Source organism: Gymnoscopelus microlampas, assembly GCF_963454915.1.
Source record: "Gymnoscopelus microlampas genome assembly, contig: SCAFFOLD_85, whole genome shotgun sequence".
Taxonomy (NCBI): Eukaryota; Metazoa; Chordata; class Actinopteri; order Myctophiformes; family Myctophidae; genus Gymnoscopelus; species Gymnoscopelus microlampas.
Genome location: NW_028155636.1, coordinates 35072 through 53496, shown reverse-complemented (window position 1 = coordinate 53496; position 18425 = coordinate 35072). Strand labels below are relative to the sequence as shown.

The window sequence follows — 18425 nt, the reverse complement described above, 5'->3', positions numbered from 1 at the left end:
TGGGTCTGGTGAAGGAGACGTCACACAGCTCACAGCGGAGCTGGTTCTGGATGCCGCGGGCAGAGCTGCTGGTTCCTCCACTGCTGCTGCTGCTACTGCTGCTCTGAGACACCTTGAGAGCCGCTTCCTTCTTCTTGTGCTTCTGGCCCTCCAGGTGCTCCTTGTATGTCTGGTTGGAGAGGAAGGGGGGTTACTATTCCTTCATTTGAGACACCATTTGCTTCAAATGTAGGACGTATAATAAGCATGGCGGTTCAGCATAAAATCTAATCATGTATTAAGTCGGACAAACCTGCAAAGTTTGTTAAACTAATTTGATCAGTGTAAATGTAGAATTGATATAAAGCTTTTCAAGGTACTCAAACAAGCTTGTAGATCAGGTTTGTTTTTGGTCTATAACAACATGCCCAAAATAGGGAGGCGAGGTTTATTGTACTTTTACTCCACTACAATTATTTGAAAACTTTAGTTACTAGTTACTTTTAAGATATAAATTATTACATTATAAAACATACCTTAACCACTTTAGCCTTATTTTATACATAGTCTATTTGAAAATAGCCGATCTACAAGCTCACAACGCGTCGCAGCGCGACGCGTTGTGAGCTTGTAGATCTGCTATTTTCGACATGTGCGACAGTGAAACGTGTCTGGGCGGAAACAATTGCTTGACAGTTTGGTTCCGCATCGACAGTTTCTCCACAATTTAGAGGCAAACGTGGGCACATAATCATAAATATGATGATCCTAATATACAATTGAGTGTGGCGCGCATGCGCGACCGACACGGTACGACCGACCGTGGTACCGTCTACTCTCATTACGGTCCTTTTCAACCCCAAAACAAGCCCCAAAAGAAGCGCGACCAAGCGGACATGGCAGTTGCCAGGTTCAGAGAAACAAGCAACCAGGTTAATGAAAACAACCGCAAAGCCACGGCGTCCTCTAACATTAGTCAACCCAGTAACACTTGTTGAACCAAACAGTGCGTCAAATGAATGTCTATTTACTGCTAGTAAAACAGTCAAATTACAACAGCATCTCCTTCTAGAGTTAAACTCATGTTACTCTAGACTATAGAGTCAAAGCCACGTTGTTTGCCATTGTCTCAGTAAAGTCCACCAACATATAAAATATAATTGTTCTGTCTCCTGTACTATGTCTACTGGTCTTGTATGGTATTAATACAACCGTTTTTGTATGGATAGTTATGTCACCACTTTTAACAGCCTGCTCAGGGACTACAGATGAAAGCTAGCTTCTAACTCTGGTTCATTACACGGATGTGAAAACCAACATGTTGATTAATGTGCACTGTGTCCCTGGTAAATAAATAAACATGATAGCAATACTGTTGATAATGTAATCATTTACGTCACTGCCATGCGGAAGTTGTAGGCATACGTTTATAGCCGTTAGCACTGGCTAGCCTAGGTTGTTTTTAACCCAGTTTCAGAGGCTGCTTAAAGTTAGTTTTAGCAGATCTACAAGCTCAATTTTAACAGACAAGATATAACAAATGCAATGTAGATTAAAAGCTGCATTCTGCGTTGTATAATGAATTGTTATGGACAGGTCGATTGTGACATAAGTTTAAGAAAACAAACCATTACCCAGACAGAGTCCTGGGGCCTGAAACAAACGTAATCTGGCGTTTGCACTTAATTCATTTAAGTCCGTTCATGTACATAAACGTTCAAATTTCAAATATAAAGTTCTCACCTCACGGCCACTGATGTGACAATTCTGTTCGAGCCCTCAGAAGTAACCGTCTCTTCAGTATTGTTCAATAAAAAGCATTTTAATCCGATCGGTGGCCATTTTCTCAGCATGTCCGCTGTATGCTTTCAACTGCATTACCCATCGGTTGGTAGGTGTACTGCACTCTGATAGAGTGTGCCAGCTATGAGCAAATGGCCACCGATCGGATTAAGATGCGTTTTTATTGAACAATACGGAATATACGGCTACTTCTGAGGGCCCGTACATAATTATAACATCCGTGGCCATGGGGTACAAACTGTGTTTGAAATCTGAACGTTGATGTAGTCCAAAAAAGGCGGGAAAAAATAAAAATAAAGTAATAAAGGCGGGAAAAAAGTACATATCAAGTAATATTACTCACCTCAGACAAATGACGACGAAATTAAAGTAGATCAGTGATATATGAACCGAAATCAAGTAGAACAGTTTCCAATAGTAATCTATCATCGACCGGAGAGACCTAGTATCGAGCGACCTAGCATCCGCTGTAAACCTTGAGAAGTGAGCCGATCACTGCGGGAACGGTGGATTTAATGGGCGGGACAAAACAACAATGGCTGTGATTGGTCTGACAAGCAGACATGCGTACATGCGAGAGGGCATCCCCGGGAATGCCCTCTCGCGTGTACGCAAGCACAGCCCCCCCGCCCACACACACACGCTGTTACACGCACGCACATGCGCACGCACCCAAACAACTCTATGACGTGGACACACAAACACGACACAAGCCCCGCCCCCCTTCCCCACACGCACGCACACACACACACACACACACACACACACACACACACACTATTACAAGCACGCACATGCGCACGAACCAAAAATAGATACATTTGTTTTCAATGCAAACGTCATTTCACTAATTTAAAAGTTAAAGAGAAGAAGTTAGCGAAATATATAACAGCAATAATAATAATAATAATAATAATAATAGACATACATTGTAATATTTATTTAACAATGAATATCAATGAATCAATTATATCAATACTGCAATTGTAGAAACACTCTGTTACAAGTACAAGTCTGGTAATGAAAATGTACTTGAGTAAAAGTACAAAAGTATCGGCATCAAAATATACTTAAAGTGTGGTAGATTGTTGATAGTATAAGTATTACATTCTTCTCAGTTAGTAAAGTATGTTTACTAATGGCAGTGGATATGAATGAATATATTAATCTATTATTTCAATAGCTTGAATGCACAACATGGTACGTATGTCTATACATATGAAACACAATGTTATACATTATACCAGGGATCTTCAACAGGGGGTCCGGGAACCCTAGGGGGTCCTCAGAGTTAATACAGGGGTCCGCCAAATATTTGTGTGATATGATTTTTCTTTTTTTATATTAACCACTTGAACCCTAGCATCCCTTTTCTGAGAACTTTAGCCAAAAATAGCCGATCTACAAGCTCACAACGCCTCGCACTAAGAGTTATAGGTGTGAGGGAGAAAAGAGCAGCAAAAGTATATCTGAAACACCATTCTATACAATATAGAGGGGGTCCCTGCTTCATCTCTCTCTCTCAGCTAGGGGGTCCTTGGCCTGAAAACGTTGAAGACCCCTGCATTATACAATATATGCTGTACCACCCCCCAACGGGGGTCCCTGGCCTGAAAACGTTTAAGACCCCTATGACTGCCACATTTCTGTGCCCTTGTATTAGGTGTTACAGTGAATAATAAATCTACAGAATGAATATATGCTTCCAAAAAAGATGCACACCTTAAAGGATTTCTCTCTCAATGATCAAGTTATTTGAAACTTGTCCGCCATCTAATCATATAATGTAATCATCCAACTATATTACATCTATGGTCTTGTATAAGATCATCCTGAACATTTCTCAAAGCCCCTTTGTTTAACTCATCACCCTATATCGGTTACATTCATCAAACAGGTGGTATACCTAGTTTGTGTAATCTGAATCAGAACAGAAAGTCAAGACTAGTGTATAAATTATGTTAACACACATTGTTAGCACACAATCACACACAAACCTGAAAATAAGTATATTTAAAACCAAATCTTATCAGATGGGGGTCTGTGGACAAATACATGTTAATCTGCGGGTCCTTTTGTTGAAGCAGAAGCAGTACTCCCTGTCATCGTCGAGAAGGTGAAGGTGGCAAACGTAGAAGACTACGTCCTCACACTGTCTGAAGGGACAGCAGTTACATAAAGAATCTTTATTTATATTTCTAAAGTTACAATTGTGTCCTTTCACCAGACTCCCATGAACTACCAAAACACAAAGTACAAAGTAACCAATAACGAAAATCATACCAAACATTAAAAACACTTACAATCAGCCCATCGTAACTGAAATAAAGAAAGTACAAATAGTCAAGGGAACCAATAAACTCTTGTGCTCTGCTGGGGTGCTGGGGGGGAATAGCCGAGAGCTGGCTACAGCTCCTCTTTATAGTGTCAGGCTCTAATCACACATGAGCTGAGAAGGGGAGTGACAGGTGTGACTGTCTAGCCAAGACCAGGTCAGCATAGACACTAGGACAAATAAGCATTATTGAACACATAAGCATAGAAAGACTGTAGACTGAGGTGTTAATATTTGGAATCAACATATGCTTTATCGAGAGTGAGAGCTACTGTGATACTTCTTAGCTGTTGAATTTGAATCACTCTGCTGGGACGTGCATGACAGATTTCAGTGAAGTGATTTCAGTGACCGGCTCAATTATCCCTTCTAATAAACCTTTAAGTTATCTCAGTTGACCGTTCAAATGCGCTTTTATAGACAATTGACACACATTCAGTAAACAAAAACATCTATGATGCACAAACGTGGACACATCATCAGTGTTCTTTCCTGGACTCACTGGGTGTTTCGGGTCTTGCAACACTCCAGGCGACCCGACCGAGGCTAATCAGACCCCGGCCTGTGTCAAGTGGCATGCTACTGCCCCCACGGTCTCTTAGAGGGGAGGTTTAGAGACAGAGCTAATTGGGGGTTAAGGTGGCTGATGACATATTAGCAGGAGGTGTTGGCGACACTAGGAGGCTCTAGGCACTGTGGGTTGTCTCCGGGCCTGGCTCCTCCTTCATCTGTCCTCCATCTCTCCAGATGTCATCACCCAGTCTGTTCCTGAATGTCATCGGTACTCCCACTCTCAGTTTACAGTAAACAAAAACATCTACTGATGCACAAACTTGGAAACATCATCAGTGTTGTATTCAAACAGTCTTTTTTTATTAATTGACCATGCAACACATTCTACCCAGGCATTGAAACAAACTAAATAGTGCAAGTTCTGAAATCCATGTACATAGGCCAAATATCTGTTGCCCTGTTTTAACATTTGAGAAAGACAGCTTGCTGCTTGTGATTTCCAAAAGTGCAGCCATGTTAAAATACTATATATGAAATAAGCAAGTGAATATCAAACTGTGGTTTTCATCTACAATACAAACCCCTAATTTGCCCAGCTTGATGCCTCACTCTGCATCTGTGATGACCGAGTGAAACTTCTCTTGTTCTTCTTCATACAAGTGGCAGAGATGGGCTCCAACCATGGCCACAGCCTGACAATAGAAAATGAAAACTCTTTGATGGCCACAGTGGCGTCTTGGATGCTTCTGGCAGGTCTGCAATACGGACCCTCAGTACCTGCACCTGGTACATGTCAGTTCTTGAACTGACACATTTTGCAAATGGTTAGATAGAAGAAGCATTCATGCATGCGTCTTTCAAATTCACCGGCTAAACTGTCATATTTGCTCTCAGTCTGAAAAAGTCTACACAGCTGATGGAGCATGCATGCATTGCGTGTGTTTGTGTTTGCGTGTGTGTGTGTGTGTGTGTGTGTGGGGGGGGGGGGGGGGGGGGGGGGGTATTGAGCTCATACCATACCTATGACATGGACTGTCACAGTGCTGTCCGTCAAGTGTAGGCCACCTGGTTGTGCCTGAGCTCATAGGAGGGCAGGTGGGAGGCTATCAGCACCTGGGGGAGTGTAAAATAATTTGGGCATCAATTATTTTCAGTTGGTCATGAATTAATATAGCTGCTGCAGGACGCATTAAACCTTAATGCATCCTGCTAAGTCACCCCTTAATGATTAAGTGGTGACTTAACGGTTTCACATGGGGCATCTTTGTATGTGTGCTGTAGCCACATACCATTTTCATTCAGCTGAATGGGCGTTGGTCGTCTTGCTGAGCTGGGTGAGCTCGGTCAGGATGGTCATCGACGAGGGTGGGATCTCGCCCACACAGCTGGTCCTAGACACGCAAGAGGACAACGTACAGAGTCAAATCCCCAGTGTTCATTCAATTTGTACACTAACTAGTGACCAGGAGATTATTTTTGGGAACTTGGGCGTGGGAGAATATGTAGTTGAGCTCGTTGGCCATGTCAGCTTTTTTTTCTTCACGAAGTGCAAATACACACTTGAACAACACTCAACAGGTCTTCAAATTGCCCCTTGGTTAGTCGCCTAAGTAGCCTAAGCTTCAAAATGATGTGAAGGGTGGAGGATGACGGGCAGAAAAGGCGCTAGTATATCCTAGGATATACTCACTTCTGAACTGCACAATGCTCCGAGTGTTCATGAAGAAGACCTCTCTCTCTCTCTGACTTCCTGTTCAGAGTAGCAGCATGGCTGTCGAGGATGTTGGCGATCTGGAAATGAGGGATAACATTCCATGTTCATAATTAAACCATTTGTCTTGATTTGAAGTAAGAAAGAACCTGTCTGAATCATGTGAATAAATATACAGCCTCATTTAGAAACGAGCGCTCGTGCATTACCTGCTGGGTGCTGGCTTGGGAACTGGCACAGCACTGAGGTTATGTTGCTGACATACTGTGTCATGTCTTTCTTGACAGCCTTCTCAACAGCAGGGAGAATGTGACCAGACACACTGGTCATGATGTCCTGCAGCTCCAACACTGGCAAGGAGGGATCTCGCATGGTCTTCATCAGCCTCTCCACCCGCTCCCTAAGCTGGGGAGATAGAAAGAACAGCATGTTTATCAACCACTGTACTGTTAGCTAGGTAGGTGTTTGTTTCTTATGCACGTGTGAACTCGGACCTTGATGCAGAAGAACGGTTCGGGCAGGCAGTAGCCATTCATGATGTGGATCAGGTGGTCCAGTGTACTGTGGAACACTCTGTGTAGCTTCCCCCCTCTCAATGCTACAGCCTGGATAGTGGGCAGGGCCCCTGTGTGCAGCTCCGCCTTAGGGACAAAAACACATAGTTAGAGGAGCATATGAACCCTAGCGTCCCTATTCTGGGGATGCCGAAATAGGTGAACATACAAGCTCACAGGCTTGTAGATCGGCAATGACACAAGAACAGGCGTAGTCCACATAATATACCTGCTGCACTCTGCTGGGGTCGTCCAGTTGGAGCTTGGCAATGACGCAGCCAGGCTCTAGTGCAGCCCCGGCCCTCTCACATAATGAACACAACCAGACTCTGAAGCGGTCAGAGTCATCACCATCTTCATCACCTGGAAAACACACATGTTAATGCAGTTTACATCTATAAATTCATGTCCATGAAATTAGGGCGAATTTGCCGTTAATGCTCTTTCATTTGGATATCACACCTCCATCTCAGTATAGCACTGGCCAGAGAACACGTGCCCACCGTCCTCTACAGTGTACTGGATGAGTTTTCCTGCCGAGGGCAAGCGCAGCAGCGACGGGTCATTCTCCTTCTCAAAAACACAAGTCGTGTTCCCAATAGTGATGGGATACCTGCAAAATACAAAACAAACAGTACTAACCAAGTTTAACCATTGAATATTGTATATACAAATCAGAATGGCAGGGAGGATTGTGCCCAAAATGCCCAAAAAAGTCAACAGGAATTGGTCACCACCCAAGAATGGGAGGCATGCGATAATCCGACAGACCTTTTCTCCGACTATGTGGCATCAGCGTGCGGTTAGGCTTAGGGTGCGGGTTTGGTTCGGGTTTAGTATTGAAACGTCGGAGCGCTGCGCTGTCGGAGGAATGCGCTGTCGGACTAACGTACTGCACCCCCCAAGAATAGGCATTGGTCACCCCCCAAAAATAGGCAATCTGCAAGCTCCCAACGCGCCGGGGTGCGAGTCGACGTGTTGTGAGCTTGCAGATCGGCTATTGTCAGCATGCCACAGCGTCATACGATGAAGGTTAATTGAGGTTCTAAACATTAAACAGCAATGTACCTGTCCACCTCCTCTTTCATGTACAGTAGGTGGTACAGCTGCTGCCGTCATATGAGAGCAGAAGGCCTCAGTCGCTGAGGCGATGGACATACATCTCGGCAGATGCATGGTTCATGATGAGCACGTAGGAGTTGGGAGACTGTCATGTCACGCAACGGCCTTCATAGATCAGCTCCACATCCACCGTGTTGAGGAGCGTGTGTGCAGGTAACACCTGACCTCTGGCAAAGACAGTGGGAGATGTGTGTGTTAGTGGGTGCGGTTATTTATATTCCCCCTTTTCCCAATTTCGTCATTATGCCGATTCAACGTTTTTCCCCTCTTGTGTAGTCCCTGTCACTGCCAACCCCTACATTTGGTCATGTGGGAGGCTGCAGACAACCATGTGCCTAATTCAATACACATGGAGTCGCCAGCCATTTATTTTCACCTGACAGTGAGGAGTTTCACCAGGGGGGTGTACGTAACGCATGTGGTGGAACATGCCATTCCTCTCGGTTTCACATCCGGCTGAACCGGCTCCGGCCAACCTGTAGGAGTCACTAGTGTAGCGATAGAAATTGGGTTTGCTGGAGAGCCTGGCCAAGCCGGATGCACCGTGGAGGATTCAAACCCCTAGTCTCTGCAGTGGTGGGCAGGAACTTCACCGCTTTTCCACCCTGATGCTCAGTGGATGTGTTTTCTATCCTTTTTTCTTTTTTTAATCCCACACTTTTGTAACCCATTTTTTCTACCAGTGCCAATTGCCTATGTAATCCTGGCCGCTACTCTCCCAGCCTAGGGAGAGCCCAGAACTGAGCTCATGCCTCCTTCAATGCATGAGGAGCTAGCAAGCCGCTTCTTATCACCTGACAGGGGGGAAATTCCACGGTTGGACGTAGTGCGTGGAAGGAACACGTTATTCCAACCAGTTCCTTTCCCCTCCATCACCAGGGGGAGGCAGTATAGAGACCAGGATTACTGCATGTTTTTGTGAGGGTACCTACCTACCCTAAGGGACACAAGGAGAACATGCAAACTCCACACAGAAAGGCCCTTTCAACAACCCCACCTTGGGTATGGGCACTGATGCCCACAGCGTCCCCGGCGGGAATCAAACCGAGGACCTTCTAGCTGTGAGGCTTGTGTGTTTTCTATCCTGACATCAGCAGATCTGGGGGCAGGTTCATATTCTAGTCGACAGACACCCATTTAGACCTGAGGCCCATTCTAAAAACGCCTTCTAAATCCAGACCTAAGTTTCTGAAAAACATATTTCTTCAATAATTACAAAACATGTATGTTGCTATGTACTGTACATAGCAACAACAACCCCAAAAGGGGTCCCCGTCCTGAAAGGTCTAGTTACAAAAAGGGCTTCCCGCCCAAAATGGGTTAAGACAGTACTTTGTTTATTCTTTTTGTACCTTTCAGTGAGTGCAGGAAGTTGGACACACTGTTCCTCAGGTTGACATCGGCTACGGGGAGAGCACCGCTCACGATCCCCAGCATGGTGTCCGGACGCTCTGCCTGCCCTGCACACATAGCACTATACTCATCCTAACGGTCTTCGTTTTTATCATAAAACTAAAACAAAGTGGCCATTTCAATGTGTTGAGAACAATGAGAACAATGCCAGTAAGATCAAGCTTCCATCTACCATAGTCTAATCACACACTTGACTGCGTACACTCGGTTTGACTAGAACACAGCATGGGGACATAATGGCAAAATAACATTTTTAGATCCATGTCGTACAATCATCATCACATAACACAACAATTACTTGAGGTTACAGTGATTTCTTAATGCCATAAGACAGTGGTTCTCAAAGTGAGGTCCAGGGACCCTCAGGGTTCCTTGGGGGGGGGGGGGTTCCGAATGGACCCTTAACAGGTCTGTAACTCTGAAGATATGGGGGTCTTTGAAAAAAATACCACTGCCATAAGAAATGTGGTCCTACATGCTACATGTCCCTCATAGGTCGCCCCCAAATGGGAGATATGGCTGTACCTGCATCTTCTCTGAGAAGAGCCTGTCCAGCCAGCCAGTCTCAATGCGGTTATGCTGGAAGCTCTCAGTCTCCAGGAGCTTTATGAGGTACTCTACAGTGGTCCTGAAGTCCCCCCTGATAGACAGTTCCTTCACAGCCACCACCATGTTACTACAGTATGTAGAGACAAAGACAACTGTTAAAATCTCACTGGGTGTCGTTCACATCATACAAAACAGAAACCCATCAACCCTAGCGTCCTTATGTGGGGTATGTCATTATTACAGATGAAGATATTTGTAGTGTAGAGGGAAGAAAAAAAGAAGCAATCAAGTATTAGACCGCTGGAGGACCCCGGTCAACAAAGAATATAGGGTTTAAGTGGTTACAGAGTTCAAGGGATAGTTTAGATTTTGGGGAATTGCACTATTCTTTCCGACTTACCCAGACTAAAGAGTCAAACAACCTCATTAACAACTTATTAATGTCACTGCATGCAGTTTGAAGCTATGTTGAATGGTGAGCTTATTACCTAGTTGAGTTCAATTCATGAATGGCTATGGAAACATGTAGCAGCTCCTCTCAAAAGTAGTAAGTTTTTTTAAAGATATTTTTGGGGCTTTTTTACCTTTATTGATAGATGACAGTAGACTGAGAGGAAATGGGGAGAGAGATGGGGGGGTGACACGCAGCAAAGGTCGTCGGGATCGGGAGTCGAACCCGCGACACGGTCCTCACAGCCATTGTAATTGGGAAACATGTCCAGGCCCTAATGCGTAAACAAATGAAATTGGAATGGCTATTTAGCAATATTCATGTTATATACACCTGCAACTTGAAACTAAAGTCAGTACTAGTGCTTCCGAGGCAATTATTATACATGCTAATGACAGTCCTGTGCTCAGTTGGCCCAACCATTTCTTTTAAAGTCACAAGCCTTCAGAATACTAAACCTTGTATTAAACGCCTACAAAAAAAAGGTCATGTGGTTTTGCAGGAAGAAATCTGCTCCCCTCAGAGTACCACAAAGGACATATCAAAGCTTGTAGTAGATACAGCTTACAAATACCATGGTTTCTGGTTAAGTAGCATTCTGTCCTCAATACACTTAAGCCCCTTTCCCACTGTACAAAAACTCCACTAACTAACATCTAGCTTTTATCTTTACTGGTAAAGGTTACAATCAGCTCCTGGGACATAATAATGACTAGTAGGTACAGTATTTATTAGCTCCGATCGGCAGTGATGAAAACATAATTCCCAGGTAGACAATCACATCTTTGACCCTTTTCCGGCATGTTGCTATGAGAGAGCTTCTCCTGATTGGATGGGAAGAGGGAATATGGAGACCATAGGCTCTATAGTGTGAGTATTTCACTCTATACTAACAGCCATAATCATTTCAATCCAATGTCATGCCCCCCACCGGCCCAAGTCTATGGAACACACTCATTTCTGCTTATTAAGAACAAATTTGTTCTTAATAACCTGTCTGGTTAAATGAAGAAGACACGTTAAAGACACTGACCCACCTTGAGCCTGTGTTCTCATTCTTCAGTTGTCTGATGCAGAGTCTCTGAGAGAGAGTGTCAGCAGTGGAGAGTCCAACACCTGCACCCGACACCATGCCTGCTGTGGGGATAAGAGATATTAGTTATCAGCACAAGACCTGGAAAAACACTGAAAAATAGAAGTAATGCTTTTTGGGTTATGCAAAAACATTGTGTTGACATGAGTTTGTTCAACGAAATCCAGTGTACATCTAGGAATTAAGTATTGAGAATCTTTGGCATGCAAGAGCAAAACAGACAAGTATAGACAACAACTACAGCATGAAGTGACAGAAGCCAGTATGACTTCAGTGTGCAGGTATCTTTTTGTTTTTCTGTAAGTTATAAGGAGGTGCAGAGACGGAAAGGAAAGGAAACAAGATACATAGACACACACAAAGAGGCGACAGAGAGGGAATCAGCGGGTGTTAGGGTCACGTAGGGGTTTAATCAGCACCTGGGTCTGACTTCATCTTTCACCACATAACTAAGTAAGTATTTTAAAGTATAATTTTGTACTGTATGTGGCAAACGAAGACAATACAATGAATGTCAGATTGATTTCCGTACCCTCCCAACATCCCTGAGACAATGTCAGCTATGCCTGATGGGATGTTCGTCTCAGCCCGTCGATGGTCATCTTTGATTGGCTGTTGATGGGCAGCTTCAGCTCTGCCTTCTCGGATTCCAGTTGGTCGATGTCGGCAGAGCATCCATGGTTTCCTCAAACTCCCCTAAGAAAAACATTGCTGTTATGGAGCAGACTGATACTAAACATCAGAGAAGAAGATATCTCCAAAATGCTGAATCACTTCCATCAGTGGCAAGAAAGATTTCACAATTTGTGAAAGTCTATTCTCTTCAAAGCGTTTTACAGCAGCAGAGCAGAGCACCTATTACTTACTTTAAGCGTGTATTCCAGTGTTGCATTTACTTCTAGTCATGGCTTGTATATGGATGAATATTTGAGAATTACGTACATTTGCCTTCAGTCAATTATGAGTGGTGTGTATATTGAGACTATAGGGCTTGAGCCTATATGTGATTATGTTACAATTACTACAGCTCACATGCAAGTGCATGCTTTGAAAAACAATCCTACTTCTTTCTTCTTGAGCAGTGTCAGCGTCTGTATCTTCTCCACACGTTCATCTGCGTCTTGATGAGCTGTCAGCTTCTTCTCCAGCAGACTCAAGCGCACGCTGGCCTCGCTCAGCTCCTCTCCCTGGAAAACACAAAATTACCTCCATTTATTTACACTTCCTTTTTAAACCACTCTTCTAAAGTTCTGTACTAATATTCTCTGGATTCTCTAGTGTCTGGATTGGATCACAGTTGGGATCACAATGACTCTTTATCTTATATGACAGACTGAACACTTTAGGACTTCACTTATCCGATTACAAAATCCTGAGTGGACTGAGGGTCCACTTATACAAAACACTTGTATAGATTGTATAGTGAGTGCCAGACAAGTACCACTTGAGAACTTAAGCTAATGGTCAGGTGATTAAACTAATTAAAACACAAATTGACATTGAAACACCATTTCTAACCACAGACTGGCCCTCATTTATCAACACGGTGCAGCCCAAATAATGGGCGTACGGCGAGATCACCGCACCTTTCGGCATTTATCAATATATCCTGACGTGGGCTTCATCCTACGGTACGCTGAGATCTCACGTCTGGTCGAGACCAGTTGTTGACGTTGGCTGCGCCCGTTTATTCCATCCTAGACCTGCGGATCAGCATTGTCTGACTGTCTGACAGGCATCTGGACACATAATCCACTCATAAATAATTAAATGTATATCTACACTAATAAATAATCCCTGTGAACATTTTATAAAGTAATTTAAAAAAAAAAAACTGCTTTTGCTTTAGCAGTCATTCAGATAAGATTGTAGATCTGGCTGCATTGAAAATAGCAGATATACAAGCTCACAAGCCAGCGTCGCATCGCGACGCGTTGTGAGCTTGTAGATCTGCTATTTTCAAAATATACAGCGCTTCTGGAGGGCACTCTCGGGAGTTTAGCGGCGCTGCCGTTATATTTTCATGGCCACCGGGAGATCAGACATTTAACCCATGGTCCAACACACACCATCCTTCATTCATTAATGTTCTCTCCAGGATATCTCTCATTAACGCGGAGCGGGACAGGACTCGCCCGTCCGACGGTCCGAGTCTCACTGGGAAATGGGAATAGCCTACATGATGGCTTTATTTTAGTGTAACTCGAACGCGCACTGCTCGGTATGGGTTAAATAAATTAATATACAAACGTATTCCATTCATGGCGATGTGATTTGGTATCATAATGTCATTCATGTAGGCTACAAGCCTACCGCTACGGTACGGATTAAATGAGAAACAAAGCTGGGGGGGCGTGTGTGTGTGTGTGTGTGTGTGTGTGTGTGTGTGTGTGTGAGTGAGAGAGAGAGAGGGGCGTGTGCGGCGAGGCGAGGCTATCGGGGGAAACTATTTCTTATTGGCTTTTCATGTCTTTGGTCGTATTCTAGTTCGTCTTCATGTCGAAAAATCGGGGCGTTTTGAGAATATTTAAGGGCGTGTTATTTAAATGACGCTCGGTTTCAGCCGTGACATTTATCAACGCTGGGACCAAGTGTACGTTCGGATCAGCTGTGTAGGATGCGTTGATAAATGTGACTTCGACGTTGGTGTACGGCCGAATATATATAATATAAAAAATATGCGCCGGTTTATACGCTGCGTTGATAAATGAGGGCCACTGTCCCTACCTTGATCTTAAGGGACTTCTTAAGCTCCTTAATGACGGTCTCTCTGTCCTCCAGCTTCATATCAAGACCCTCTGCATCAGTGATGTCTGCTCTCAGAGCTGCTGCGTGCAGCTCCGCCGGTGGAGAGTTCTGGGAAATGACAAAGGCAACATCTAAAACTGGGTTGAAAAACAAGGCCCTGCTCCAGTTAAGAGTAATTTGATGATGCAAAACTGAAGGAGAAGCCATGTTGAACACAGTGGCCCTCATTTATCAACGCGGTGCAGCCCGAATAATGAGCGTACGGCGTGATCACCGCACCTTTCGGCATTTATCAATATATCCTGACGTGGGCTTCATCCTTCATCTCACGTCTGGTCGAGACCAGTTGTTGACGTTGGCTGCGCCCGTTTATTCCATTCTAGACCTGCTGAGCAGCATTGTCTGACGGTCTGACAAGCATCTGGACACATAATCCACTCCAAAATGTATATCTACACTAATAAATAATCCCTGTGAAAATATAACATTATAAATTAATTTAAACAAACTGCTTTAACAGTCATTCAGATAAGATTGTAGATCTGGCTGCATTGAAAATAGCAAATCTACAAGCTCACAAGCCAGCGTCGCATCGCATCGCGACGCGTTGTGAGCTTGTAGATCTGCTATTTTCAAAATAACGAGCGCTTTTGCGTCGGGAGTCGCGCGGTCGGGACAGTGAGGTCTACAAACTTACAGTAGCTTGTCCTATGGTATGGAGTTATGTCATAGAGAGTTATATAGGCTACAACCTGGCTGGGTTAAGGATATAAACCTGACGATACAATCTCTTATAACGTGGGTGGCGGCACAGGATCACTGCAGTCTGCAGACCGCCCGAGTCTCATGGGGAATACATGACTGCTTTAGTGTAACTATCGAACGCGCACTGCTCGGTATGGGGTAAATAAATATACAAACGTATTCCATTAATGGCGATGTGATTGGTAGGCCTATCATAATATGTCATTCATGTAGGCTACAAGCCTACTGACTGACAAATATTGCACCGTAACGGATTATGAAAGACACAGTTGGGCGCATGTCTGTGTGTGAGAGAGCGAGAGAGAGAGGGGGGCGTGTGCATGTGTGCGTGCGTGCCTGTGTGTGTGTGTGGGGTGTGTTTATGTGACTTGACAGGCAGCGAGGCGAGGCGAGCCGGCTAAGCTCTTTCTTTGGTCGTATTCTGGTTCTTCATGTCGTAAAATCGGGGCGTTTCGAGAATATTTAAGGGCGTGTTATTTAAATGACGCTCGTTTTCAGACGTCAGATTTATCAAGGCTGGGACCAAATGTACGCTGGGATCAGCTGTGTAGGATGCGTTGATAAATGTGACTTCGACGTTGGTGTACGGCCGAATATATGGAAAAATATGCACCGGTTTATACGCTGCGTTGATAAATGAGGGCCAGTGTGTGTTAGAACATGTACACGTGTAGTCACGGCACTGTTTGCTTTAAACTTAAATCCATATTCTTTGGTAGTAACCATGGATTAGTGACTTAACGAATGCCTAAAACATACTGTAAAAGAGAAAAAAACATAGTCTATGTCTTGCTTCCATTTTCAATACTACCACTTTAAACATCTTCTACCTCAATAGTACCCTGTTGAATATATAGTGAATATACATTAAATGTTGTTTTACTTGGTTCTGAGGCTTCTCTGAGTCATACTCTCCCTCTTGCATGGCAGTGGCCATCTTGTTCATGGTTGTAAACATGACAGTGGCAGGCAGGCACTCATAGGGGTTGGCGTTCCATAGATCTGGCACAGATAAATGAATGGACATAATAATGTGTACAAGATACAGAAGAACAGTGGAACATGCTATACAGTACATGACATGCATCTATTGGTTGCTTTTAGGGGTGCAACGGTTAATTAAGAACTATCGGTTGAATTGATTACAAAAGATCCATTTGATAATATATAAAAAATAAAACAAATTTGGTTAATCGAAAAAGTAATCGTTAGAATAATCACTATAACAATTATGGATAGTTGCATTCAATGCACTATTTTGACTGAGGGATTAGGAGGAGGAGGGGTACAACATTCTGGGTTGTACTGTATGTATTTTTCATAATTTATTTGCAGCAGGCATGTAAACATTTGAGTACTTTTACTTTTGATAATTTAAGTACTTTTTGATGCCAATACTTTTGTACCTTTACTCAAGTAAATTCTCAAGTGAATTCTGGACTTTTACTTGTAATTTCTACATTGCAGTATTGATGCATTTACTCAAGTAAAACATTTGAGTATTTACACCACTCCACTACTCACAAGTTACCTAACCAACATTATTTTTTGGGAGACATGGAACATTTGGGAGTTGAAAAGCACCAGTTGCTACGTTTTATATGCAACCAGAAACGTCAGAATATCAGAATTATCTTGTCTTTAAAACGAACGCTAAGCCAATATGTTAGGTCCATGTTAGCATAATAGTTAGCCACATTAGCCATTGAGCCAAACCAACTAACTCTGGGCTCGATCAAATAGGGGAAATATAGACTTCTTGATGTTATAGGTACTGTTAACTAACGTAACACAGACAATGTGACTTCGCTATGTAGATATAAAAGATATACAAACCTTTTCTGGTCTGCTGCTATATTTGTGTGGAGCGTGCGCTAAACCACTTCTGGATACAGTCAGTGACGTAAGACGTAGGGTTCAACAAATAGATAGACGCGTCACGCGTTCACCGCTCACGGCCGCCATTATAGTAGTTTCTTTCAGTCAAATGAACTACACATTGTAAAAGTGGATTGTGCCCACAGGCAATGTAGGTAAACAAATAATATACATGCTGTTGGGTACAAAAATAACCAAAAATAACCCAATACCATATAAATAACCCAAAATGGGTAAAACTAAGTTAAAAAAAAACAAATCATTAGGAGTCATGGTTAACATCAGTTACATTATCATCGTGCATAGCAATGCACCTCAAGTAGTGACTGTGTCTCTTTTTAATTACATTATTGTTTCATAGAGACACTATATCAATCAATATGTCAATATGATTACCATTGTATTGACATATTAATTACATTATTGTTTCATAGAGACACTATATCAATCAATCTGTCAATATGATTACCATTGTATTGACATATTAGTTTGTGCAATGATAGATCTTACAAAACTGTTGCATGACAGCACAAGACATAATCAAAATTAATATTCATTCTCATAGTGGGATATGGTATGATACACTCCCTGGCCTTAACACGGTGCTCATCTAAAAATAACTGACTTCACTAAAGGGAAAAAGCAACTTGAGACAACGAGGGGACTGAGCAACAGTTCGGATCCATGTAGAACGGGTCATTGGTCTTGTGAGGGACAAGTACACCATATTACAAAGCACATTACCCATCTCTATCTCTACCAGACTGCAACTCCAGGAGAGCGAGAGCCTACATCTCTTGACAAGATGGTCAGAGTTTGCTGTGCTCTGTGCAACATTTATCCATCTGTTGTCCCTTCAGAATAGCATGGGTTTCAGTAACATTGTGTAGCACAGCAATGTACATCACACATTTGAATGATGTCGTTTTGTATCATTGGCTGCCGTTCATTTGTTTCATTGTGCAACTAATAAAACAAAAAAACAGGTGGCAGTGAAATATATGGCTTTTCTTTGCTTTTTAATAATTTAATCTGGTAATAATTTATGAGTCATGACAGTCCAATAACAATCTCATATACACAGATGGTTAATATTCTGTAGATATATTTTTTTCAGTTTTTCTGTTATGTTATCAGGTCATCAGGAGGTCTTGCACGCTGGTAACATAGGTGTCAAAATCAGACATATTCTTTGATTATTGATTGTGTTTGGCCATGTTTACTATTAGAAACGTTACTGCAATACTACTTGTTTTCTGCACTCCACACATTTCCATGTCTTGGGTACCCAGGTCAACCTATGAAAGCGCTTCCGCCAGACTGTGTGCAGATGTGCAGATATCTGTGTCATCAGCTTTACTGCAGTATTATCCTATTTCAAGTGGCTGTTTTGTGGCTGCAGTGTCTGTGGGACTCGTCGTGGCAGGGTAATACAACCAAACCTCTACCAAAAATGTGCTTTAAACCATGTACCTTGCTGCACCATTGGAGAATCAACAAGCACGGGTATA

The 18425-nt window shown here is 43.1% G+C and overlaps 2 protein-coding genes across 7 annotated transcripts; both read right to left on the bottom strand.

Moving 5' to 3' along the window:
* Positions 1–5004: 5004 nt before the first annotated feature.
* LOC311041345 (acetyl-CoA carboxylase 1-like) lies at positions 5005–6923 on the bottom strand. The gene is made up of 6 exons (XM_084086258.1): positions 6836–6923; positions 6551–6741; positions 6321–6421; positions 5920–6021; positions 5651–5743; positions 5005–5435 (listed from the first exon to the last, which is right to left on the bottom strand). The coding sequence occupies exons 1-3, from the start codon at positions 6871–6873 to the stop codon at positions 6348–6350; spliced, it is 303 nt and encodes a 100-aa protein (XP_083942384.1). The 5' UTR covers positions 6874–6923; the 3' UTR covers positions 5005–5435; positions 5651–5743; positions 5920–6021; positions 6321–6347.
* Positions 6924–7142: 219 nt separating this feature from the next.
* Positions 7143–16922, bottom strand: LOC311041344 (dynactin subunit 1-like). Of its 6 annotated transcripts, XM_084086256.1 has the most exons (12): positions 16873–16922; positions 15920–16038; positions 14251–14379; positions 12588–12710; positions 12056–12219; positions 11468–11567; positions 10564–10704; positions 9956–10106; positions 9370–9477; positions 7964–8184; positions 7358–7508; positions 7143–7258 (listed from the first exon to the last, which is right to left on the bottom strand). In XM_084086256.1, the coding sequence occupies exons 2-6, from the start codon at positions 15992–15994 to the stop codon at positions 11525–11527; spliced, it is 534 nt and encodes a 177-aa protein (XP_083942382.1). In that variant the 5' UTR covers positions 15995–16038; positions 16873–16922; the 3' UTR covers positions 7143–7258; positions 7358–7508; positions 7964–8184; positions 9370–9477; positions 9956–10106; positions 10564–10704; positions 11468–11524. The 6 variants fall into 6 exon arrangements, with proteins under 6 accessions (XP_083942382.1, XP_083942383.1, XP_083942378.1 ...); XM_084086257.1 differs by lacking the exons at positions 15920–16038; positions 16873–16922 and adding an exon at positions 14551–15475; XM_084086252.1 differs by lacking the exons at positions 15920–16038; positions 16873–16922 and having other exon boundaries at positions 14251–15475.
* Positions 16923–18425: the final 1503 nt, after the last annotated feature.